The sequence below is a fragment of the Euprymna scolopes genome, chromosome 23, assembly GCF_053919585.1.
Source record: "Euprymna scolopes isolate OS-2025 chromosome 23, ASM5391958v1, whole genome shotgun sequence".
NCBI lineage: Eukaryota > Metazoa > Mollusca > Cephalopoda > Sepiida > Sepiolidae > Euprymna > Euprymna scolopes.
In genome coordinates, this window is record NC_136504.1 from 105350707 (window position 1) to 105362139 (window position 11433).

Consider the following 11433-nt stretch of genomic DNA (forward strand, 5'->3'; position numbering starts at 1 on the left):
CGTACATCAAATCTGTTGCCAAGGCCGCTGGAAAAATCGTGGGATCTTTCTATCGATCCGGTAGATATCTCACTGCTGATGCTATTCTCTATCTATATAAGAGCCAGGTACGTCCAAGGATGGAATACTGTTGCCACATCTGGGCAGGAGCTGCTAGAAAGGACTTGTCCTGCCTTGATAGAGTTCAAAATAGACTTTGTAGCCTCGTAGGAGATGTCCTTTTCTCCTCCTTGCAACCTCTATCTCACAGAAGAGATGTTGCGAGTTTGTCTCTGATGTATCGTTATTTTCATGGATAGTGTTCAACTGAGCTTCAATCTATGGTCCCCCCTCGCCAAACTTTCATAAGAAACACTCGTCTAGCTGTAAACACTATCAATAATTCCCCCCACTCTTTATCTCTGCCTAAACCTAAACGTAGATTCCATAAACAAAGCTTCTTTCTTAGAACTGCACGCCTGTGGAATTGTCTTCCGTTTTCCTGCTTTCCGGCTGACTACAATATGGTTGTGTTCAAGTCTAACGTAAATAAGTTCTTGATGAGCCGTTCCATATAAGTTATCAAATTTACCAAATTTTCATTACTAATGATTACTATATTGTCCAATTTCTACTGTACACTCTTTAACCCTTATCCTTGAGTGGCCTCTTGGCCTTGATAATGTGGTGATGCCTATGTAAAAAAAAAAAAAAAAAAAAAAAAGAAATCACTCATTCGTTTGTACGTTTGTCCATCCAACTTACACAAAGAAGTCTACAGTAGCACCACAATTCAAAAGCAGCAATTTTCCTTATTTTCTTATGTTAAAGACAGATTTGTCAATCTCTACTGTATGTCTTGAGCCTCCGACCTGCCGGGATTTCTAAGAAAATAATACTCATCTCAATAATGAACTCCAATTAAAATAATAGACATTTTTTTTGTTTTCTTTTATTTTTTTGCAAAATAAATTCAATTTTTACAGTATTTTTTGTTTATTAAATGAATGAACAGAATTGTTGTTGCTTATTTAGAATTACACTTTTTAAAAAAAAAAAAGCATACAAAAACGTCATTATGATGTACGCACTCGTCACGGAACGATGTCATATTCCAAAAATCACATAAATTGATCGCGTGGTTCTAATTATTAAGAAAATAAAAATTTACAGGTTTTAGCGATTTTAACACTAAACTGTATCCATTATAAGGCAGATTTAATCTCGATAGTTCGAATTGAGTTGTCTCCCCCCCGTATTTATACACCAAGGCTGGTCAAAACATTGCGTCTCACTTAGTTATAAACATTTCATTTCTAAAAATATTTTATCCATAGTTGTAGAAAGTAGGAGTTAATACCTTTGTTCAAGGCTATTAGTGCGTAAGTTAATCTAAATGGATTTGAATTTCTTTATTCCAGTGTCTACGGTAGCATCCATTATACCACACACTTTTCCCTGTAATTAAGACACTCTATTAAAACCCCCAATACTAATGATTACTACAATACTATCTCATTGATTACTGTACACGCAATAACCCTTATCTCTGAGTGATATCCGGGCCTTGATAAGTGGTGACCCCCATGTAAAAAAAAAAAAAGTGATTACAGTCCTGATCACTCAATAGAACCGATTTCATTAAGATTGCTGTCAACCTTCACGTTGTCCGTCCCATGAGTACCCGGTTCATTTGGAGTAAACGGTCTATAAGATAAAGAGCAACTGCACATCTGTATGTCCAGATAAAAAATAAAAGAAAAAAAATTTTTTTTTAATGTTTTTATGTAGTTTGTTCCTATTTACAATGCCTCCCCACGGGACAGAGTTAGACACCAGGGTCTTTTTTTAATGTGGAAAAAAAGGAACAAAAATAAAAATTGTCTCAGTCGTGAAGGATTTCTCCTCCATTGACAGAGAACAAGAAATTGAAGTGTAGCATCTGAAGCACAGATACTACACTTTGTTCTTGATCCGAAGGCCAACTCTAATTTTTTTTTCAAAGAAGTATTTCCCTTATGCCGACTGGAGCTTTGTGTGTGTATATCTGGCACAATCACATTGACACACCGGTTCTCGTCAGATCATTGAAGTTAAGCAACATTGAGTCTGGCTAGTACCAGATGGGTGACCATTTGGGACTTTTGGGAACTGCATGTGCTCTCTGCTTATCTCGGCATTGTTTCCAGTCATCCTGTACCTCCATTTGCCACTGGTATTTAACAACGCTGACTCAGGAGAGGTGTGGTTGGAGATTATGCAACTCTTGCCACCAAAATTCCACGTGCTGGTACCCTTACAGTGGGTATCTATTAGTGTTGGGACGATTAATCAGAATCGAGAATTGAAAAAAATCAGAAGATTTGAGGGTATCAGAATCAGTATCAGAATCGGAAAAATTGATGCCTATTTTCCAATGCCAAAAACGATTCTTTTAATTGCATTTTTTTTTATTTGATTTTGTTTAAAGCAAAATCTTCCATTGCCGGTAATAATGATAAAATAATATATTTTTATTGATTTTAAAATACCAGTGAAGCTAAAATCAATAGATGATCCTCCACATGTGTATTTTGACGTTTAGGCAAATTTCTGCTTATTTGATGTGTTTTTACGAAAATCAGGAGAAATAACTATCTTATAGTTAAGTAATTAGAGATTTATAAAGAATCGGAATCGGAAATTTAGCACAGAATCAGTAATTATATCAGAATCGGGAAAAATATTGGAATCGTCCCATCACTAGTATTTATAGTCTATCAAAACTGAAGGAAGCCACCGTGTGTGTATGTGTCCAGAGAGGAATGGGCAAAAAAAGGATGGAATTAACCAAGTAAAACTATCTCGTGCATTTCATATTCACTTACTCGCTGAAGTTCCGACAGCTCCAATGAGGATGGCTGGAATGACGAGAATGATGGCACAAAATGCACCGGAAATGGACAACACTTGAGCCTGTACCGCAGTTTGCATCGAGAGGACACGTTGAAAGAACGACTGCCATGGAATCGTACCAAATGTCTACAATAAAAAAAGAACGCGCCATTATTATAAAAGTTTTTGGTTACTTGTATTAAAGAAGTTTATTTTCAACTTCCACTTTTTTGCTTAGCAGAAATCCTGCCAGTGTTTATCAAGGAAAAGTCCCTTCTGATTAATAGTTATGTAATTCCAGTTTAATTTCAAAACTCTATATGAAAAGTAAACACGGACAAAATCGTGATGAATGTAATGCCAGCCTCCAAACATAGTATGAGGGTTATTCAATAAATAAGGTGAATTTTTTTTTTTTTTTTTGCTATAAGGATTTTTAATATAGATGTAAGTTCATATTTTTTTTTTTGTAATATTGTATAACATGGGGGGGGGGTTAAATCCTGTATGCATTTATGAGTTTCTATTATCGTCTGATTGTATGTGAATGGATATGCATGTATCTATGACTATCTTAGCTCCACTGCCTTTGGATGCCTTGGGGAAGAAAAAAGGCAAAGCCTAGGGGAGTAAACCCGACAAAAAATCCGGTCTGGAATTCCGATAGATGGATGGTGAAGCTCTACAACATATTTCCGGCAGCTCTTGTAGCTGCGCTGGCACCGACAGTGTTGGCTTGTCTTTCCATTGGAGTTTGCCTGCAATGCCGAGAGGGGGGGACCCTGATAAAAGCGCAAACCAAGGTTCTCTTATTATCTGCCCAGGCCTACATCCAGTTAGCCACAGCAGACGATGTAGTAAGCCAAACTAGATACAGAATGCCATCCTGACTCTCTAGCGTTGTGATCGTCTACCTAAAGTTTGTTGTGTGTGTATAAACATTTAAATGCAGCTCATCATGGAACAATAATCTATATATTAATATGCTTGTCCGTACGGTGTCACGTCATCATCATCGCAAACATTAATTAATGAAATAATGTGAATTATCTCCCTTTATTGTTCAATCTTTATTAGTTAAAAATCATTAAACCCTTTTATTTCTCAAAAAAAAAAAAAAAAAAAAAAATATATGAACTGTCTATTTATGGTTCCGGATTATTTTAAAGGCAATTATGCATAGAAGGTATCGTTCCACAGTTTAAATAGTATAGTATTTTACTTACATTTTTAACGATGTCTTCTGTTTATTATTGTAGTGTAATATGGAACGCTTATTCTATTTTATTCAGTAATAAATATATTTTTTACATTTAACGACAATATCAACAGCATCAGTTACGATCGCATTGACCTTCAATAAAAGTTTAAACTAAAGTTCTTTGTTCTACTTGCTTCTATACGTTCATTTTTGTAATATAACAATAAGGAATTTCTCACTGATGTGTTTTAAAAGATTTTAACTACCGTGGAATTTCCACGGGTCCTGCTAGTATACATAAATACCTTTACAACACAAAGGACGAATAACACTAATTTGGGGTTTCAACATCTGACCAATCGGGGAAACATACTGCAATGAAAATTTCCCCCAAGAATCACAAAGCCTCAGGTTTTACTTTCGGCAACTTTTTATTCCAGTGTGTTATTTTCCCTTCTTGGAAAGTTGCTGATTCCGACTATCGCCATTTCTGGCCCACTCTACTTGAGAATATAAAATTCACAAACGGTCCTCAGTCGCATGTATATCCCTATTAGGGTGAGATGACGATGTTAGGTTTCTGCAACTCTTGCAGGGAGGTGTCGACGTCCTCCTACATTCAGTGCATAGAATTCTCAAATTGGTCAGCCATTTTAGTATTGACCAGGCTCAACGTTGCTTAACTTCAGTGATCTGACAGGAACTGGTGTGTCAATGTGATTATACCGTATTAGAATCATATTACATGATAAAAAAATATATTTTCATACATTAATAATGTTTACTGTGAAATGTGTTTTTTGATATCTCGTAATAAAAATATATTTCCAATATTAAATGATGTAGTATTTGGGTCATTCAAATAATTATTTAGAAAGCCATTCTTAACATGTTCAGAAAATTAAGTTTTAATGAAAACAGTTTTGCTAAATTGGCCTAAGATTTTCAAAGTTTCTAGAAAATATTTACCTCCCCTGTTATGATCGAACTCTTCAGTTTCTTTTTTTTAGCCAAACACAATTTATGCTAATTGTCTTTGAAAACTATTTTCATCAATAATTAATTCTTTTACTTCATCATTTTTCATAATTTTTTGGATATGTTTATAATTGCAACATGACAAGTAGATAATAGTTTTAATTGAAATTCAATATTTTAATTTTCGATCAAATAATGAAGAAGCACCAAAAAAACTACAAACACAAAAAAAAAAATCAACAAATTTCTTATTCAGAAAAATAATAAATAACTACAAATTTCAAACTGATTATAAAACGGTCAACCCACCATTGTTATGAGCAAGTCTATCCAAATGCCGACATCTTCGACTACAAGTGTGCCAAGCCATTGGTGTCGAGTGGTTGAAATATTTGCTACTCGATAATCCAACAGAATAAACGGAGTACACACGGCCTGAAATAAGACAATAAGTCATTCAATAATTTATATGTACATATATTGTGGGGAAAATAGAAACGAAAATACAAACGACCTACCTGTGACCCACGTGTCTGCCTGTCATGCGCGTTGGACAGGAAAAAAGAGAAACCAAGAGGGCATCTGCGATATTTAACAGAAACGATCTCATCTAATCTCACACGGTCACACGAGATTCACGTGGGTGAATGTAATATAAAAGCAGGTCACAAGATGTTGGGGGAAACCACCTCCCGATAATTCGATCAAAATAAATGTAGACACAACGTCCGTTTGCAAATCGTAGATATTACAATCTAGGGAGTATATAAAAAGTTTTAAGACATAGTAACCCCCCCCCCACATACACACGCACCAAAAAAAGCTTTTGGCAGACATACAAAAAAATGCATACAAACACACATTTTTGCTTTTATATAATAGATTGTATAGCTCAACATAATTAACTCTAATTGGTTGGTTGGTTGTTTTTGTTTTATGGCATATCAAACCTTTTCAGGTTATTTAATGCCGAATCCAGTGATTTTGAAGAACAATTTTTTAATAGAGTATATTTGTTGTTTTTTTTAAGCCGGTTTCTATTTAACCCATAGTTGGGACCCTAACAGGTACTACCACTCTGGGTCAGAGTGGACCTGGGAGCAATGGCAATTAAAGGGAGGTTCCACACTCCCCAAAGCCCACAAGCTGGGGCCTCACCATCGGATATAGTTTAAGGTCATATCCAGGATCAACTCTCATTGGACACTAATTAATTAATTAATGAATTCTCATATAATACCTACTCCTAAAAGCATACTCCATACTGCTACAACCTAATCCTGTTAAAATCCTATATTTAAAGTGCCATAATTATCAAATAATCGTCCATGGTTTTTTATTGCCGTTGACCCCATGCAATTCTCGCAGAATCACGTCTGCTCTCGCGCAATTATGCAAATATATAATTCCCGGCCGCTATAAAGGATGGACACTGAGAAGCAGTCAGGCAGTGTCCTGCAGATTGTGTGTAGGTGGTTCTGGCGGTTGGATTGTGACGAACCACGAATCTGTGAGAAGCGAGTTTTCTTCTGCCTTTTTTCTGTCTCCTTCTTCTTTGTCTACGGTCATTACAGCCAAGAAATCCCTCTCCTCTAAAGGTGGGCGGTGCAGGGCGAAACTGACTATTTCCTATCGTTGTTTTTATTTTTGCTTACTACATTTTGCTACAGGCAGCACAATTCCAGACATCCTATAGACAGATGGTAGGTTGGTTGATTTCAGGTTCAGGTAATCGTCGTCCATGCTTTGAGCTCGACGTCAACCTTCCCTATCTCCAATGTATACCCTCTTTACAAGATTAAGTATGTCCACATGCACAATTCTTGATAGCACCTGTTTTGTAGTGCAAAATCATTCACATAATTATTTCATCAATTATTGAATTTATTCCGCCCTTAACTCGTCAGAAGGAAAAGCACTTATCAATTTTAGAAGAAAATAAAAGCATATGGGAATGATTACAAAATCTGAAAATTGGGAGAGAAATTACAATTACCTGTTTTCATTTTATCTTTAATTCAATGATTGGCATAATTACATGAGTGATTTTGCGCTGTGAAGCGGATGCCGTCAACAATTGTGCATGTCAACTTACTTAAGGGGATGAACTGTGGGATGGTCAACATCTTGAAATTTGGACTTTCGTCATATATACATAATAAACCGCGCCGGAGACTTCTTGAATCTGCGCTTATCGCAATTTCAAGCACTATCAAACAACGTGGAGGTTTCTATAACATAGCGCCATTAATAAGTAAACTGTTATTAAAAGAACATTATTTAACTGTGGACACAGGTTAACTTTCTCATACCATTCAAACACCCCCTGTAATAATTAACACATAATCTCAATCAATAAATTACATAAAAAACACTCATTTGATTTCTGTTACAAACTTATATTTGAATTTCAACAGATATATCTTTTTCCCAATAAGAATATAAACTTGCGTTCATAGTTTTAAAATTAAATTAACGACTATATGACGTCACTAAAATTTCCTTCTCTTTAACAGCGCCAGCCCCCCCCCCTCCTTTTTGAATTTCCAACATCAATTTTCCGTTTCTCTGAAATAGAACTGCGTCACACTGTGCACGTGAAACATTTTCAAATATTTTGTATTGGTATATTTTTTGGTTTCTTAATCTCATTCATCCAGAGGAAGTCTCGAAATAAAGACGAAACGTTGGTGAACACATAATACGGTTTGTTCCTTTTTATTTTCTCTATTTTGTCGGAATACTATTTCCAATGTTTTCATCACATATATAGTAATTTATAAAATATATATATATATATATATACATACTATTCTTTTTTCAAATTTTGAGGAGAGAAAATATGCCATGACTGGCGTGAAGCAAAACTAAGGAAGTCATAGGATATTTTCTCTCCTCAAAATTTGAAAAGGTCTGGAACCTTTTTAATTTTTGTATTTTAATTTTTCTTGTCTGATGAAATCAAATATGATTGAAATTATAGCAAGATATGACTGTATTTACATAGAGAATAAAAAAAATATATAATTTGCTTTCTTTGATTGAGCACTGTCAACGACTCTTGTTGAAATTCAATTATTCTTAATTTTCGGATATCTTTCTACCAGGAATAAATAAATAAATAAATATATATATATATATTTATTTATTATTTAAATATTTTTATGTGCATAAAATCAAGTTATCTATTGACATGCATGTTTTGAAGTATCATTTGTCGTCAGTATAGCTAAACTTGTTGATGAGACTTGAACTCGTCACCACTTGATAAGTAGCCTGGTGTTTTACCTCAACACTAGGGGATCTCATCAATTTTCATGCACGGTTTTTATTGCCTTTTAAATGTAAGATGGTTGATTTATTTATAAACGATTCTGTGGTATTTTTTCTTCTTATAAATAAAGGGCAGATAACTCCTCTCTTTAAAAGCTTTCAGGGAGTGAAAAGAAAGAAAAATACCACAGAATCGCTTATAAAAAATAAATAAATCACCAATCTTATATATACAGTGATGATCATATTTATTGGCACGGTAAAATAAAAGTTAAATTTTGTCTAATAAATTCTAAAAAAGGGATTAAATTAAAGAAAATAACAAAGTATATTATGTATTTTTAACTGGCCTTTCCGATGCAGCAATCGGATTTTAGAAAAAATAAATAACAAAGGAACAACAAACATAATTGCAAAAAACCCTTGTTCAAAATTATTGGCACGGCTTTGTTTTTCTTTTAGTATCAGTATAATATCAATCAATTTTCGGTTTACGTGCTTTCTGAACTTTTTTATAGCCATATTATGCTTGTTTAACGCTAATTCAGTGAATAATTTTTTTCAGATAATTTTTAGATAGCGATTTATTTAAACTATTATAAGTGACTAAATTATAATTTTCAATCGCCATGGTTAAAACTAAGGAACACAGCGAAGACGTCAGGAAGCTTGTTGTAGCATGCCATACCAATGGGGAGGGCTATGATAAGATTTCAAAGAAGCTAAACCTTCCCAAATCCACTGTTAGAGCCATAATAAACAAGTTCAAATCGCAAGGCCACGTTATGAGTTTAGAGGGTAGAGGGAGAAAAAGGATTCTTTCCCCAAGAGATGAACGGAAAATTGTTCGACAAGTAAAACAAAACCCAAGGATCTCTGTTGGGGAAATTGTTGATGAACAGAGCACCTCTGGAGTGAATGTATATCGACATACAGTTGGTAGAGTTTTGAAGAGAGCTGGTTTAAAAGCATGTCGTCCGAGAAAGACTCCCTTATTGAAGCCTATGCACCTGAAAGCAAGGCTAGCCTTTGCAAAACGTCATATTGATAAAGATGTTGCATTCTGGAAACGTGTTCTATGGACTGACGAAACGAAAATAGAGTTATTTGGCCATAATAAAGTGTCTTATATTTACAGAAAATCTGGCGAAGCTTTCCTGCCTAAGAACACCATACCCACAGTGAAGCACGGTGGAGGCAGTTTGATGTTTTGGGGATCCTTTGCTGCCTCTGGACCAGGGCGACTTGTTAAGGTCACAGGTAGCATAAAAAAGAAAGATTATGTTAAAATATTGGATGAAAACCTGAAAGACTAAAGAGCTCTCACTTGGTCGTCGTTGGTGGTTCATGCAAGATAATGACCCAAAGCATTCGGCTAAACTGACTAAGAAATGGCTTGAGGACAATCATATTAATGTTTTGGAGTGGCCATCACAAAGCCCAGACCTTAATCCAATTGAAAATTTATGGAGAACATTAAAATTGAGGGTAATGCAAAGGAAGCCTAAGAATCTTATTCAATTGGAGGATTATTGTCAGGAAGAGTGGGCTAAAATTACTACTGAAGAGTGCAACAACTTGGTTGTAAACTATGAAAAGCGACTGAGGAAGGTAATCAAGGCCAAAGGCTATACAATTGATTATTAAATAAATCGTGCCAATAATTTTGAACAAGGTTGTTTTGCAATTATGTTTGTTGTTCCTTTGTTATTTATTTTTTCTAAAATCCGATTGCTGCATCGGAAAGGCCAGTTAAAAATACATAATATACTTTGTTATTTTCTTTAATTTAATCCCTTTTTTAGAATTTATTAGACAAAATTTAACTTTTATTTTACCGTGCCAATAAATATGATCATCACTGTATATACATGCATACATACATATATATATATATTTATATATATATATTATCGCCTTTTAAATGTAAGATTGTTGATTTATTTATTTTTATATAATCGATTCTGTGGTATTTTTCTTCTTTCTTTTCACTCTCTGGGAGCTTTAAAGAGAGAGGTTATCTGCCTTTTGTTTATATTCTAGTTGGCCCCACATTTTGGGACGTGCAGTGACAAGTTTGAGTCTCATCAAGTTTAGCTATACTGACGAGAAATGATACTTCCAAACATGCATGTCCATAGATAACTTAATTTTATGCACGTAAAAATATTTAAATAAATATATAAATGATAAATCAATAATTAGAAATAATACGTTCCAAATTGTGGGGCGACTAAAATAAAAACAAAGGGCAGATAACTTCTCCCTTTACAAGCACTCAGGGAGTAAAAAGAAAGAAAAAATACCACAGAATCAAATATATAAATAAAATATATAATATATATATATATATAAATAGAATATAAAAAAATAAATAAATCAACAATCTTATACACACACACACACACACACACACACACACACACACACACAAATACACATTTGCTCTTTAATATAGAGTAAAGAATTCAACGTAACCAAACCAGAATAAACAGTCGAGATTCCTTAAAGACTCAAGTGGTTAGAAATGGAGTCGATCATTGAACAAAGTGGATACTCACCAACCCAACGACAATGAGAACCAGTTGCAAAACATCAGTGTAAACAACGGCCAGGATTTGACCAAATGCTGTGTAAAAAATGGCCACAGCTGAAGACAAGCAAGTTGCAAGACGGGTGTCCATCCCAGTCATAATGCCAAGACTGGTACCTGAAACGCAGTAATACAGAAACGGGAATTATCATCATCAGCAGTTTAATAGCTACTTTACATGTATTTGGGTTAGGGTTAGAAAATGGACATGGAACAAAACAACAAAAATGGTAGTGTCAAAACGTCCGCTTGTCGATACAGCGCATGAAAGTCTTTTTTCTTTCTTTCTTCAACTTGCAATAAATCCTCGTGTGTTCGATATTATCTTCCACCGTTTGTTCTCGTTTTAAGCTGTCCAACAAAAAAAATAAAACTCAACACTCATGCTTTAGAATTTGTCCCTTTTAACAGTTACCAGTTGTACACATATGCAAATTACTGGCATGAGGTCACCAATGAATGAGTGACCTGCTAAATTATGCTTGTCGTTTCTACATTTTCTTTTTTCTTTTATTTTTACATTGAAGTCACCACT

General features: G+C 34.6%; 1 protein-coding gene across 2 annotated transcripts in view; it reads right to left on the reverse strand.

The window, feature by feature from the left end:
- Positions 1 to 11433, reverse strand: part of LOC145246115 (high-affinity choline transporter 1-like) — a 145640-nt gene that overhangs the window by 22886 nt on the left and 111321 nt on the right. For both annotated transcript variants that reach the window (XM_080107949.1, XM_080107948.1), the window contains exons 5-7: positions 10867 to 11015; positions 5342 to 5467; positions 2847 to 3000 (exon numbers count right to left, since the gene is read on the reverse strand). In XM_080107949.1, coding sequence (XP_079964075.1) covers positions 2847 to 3000; positions 5342 to 5467; positions 10867 to 11015 — 429 coding nt within the window. The remainder of the gene's footprint in view (positions 1 to 2846; positions 3001 to 5341; positions 5468 to 10866; positions 11016 to 11433) is intronic.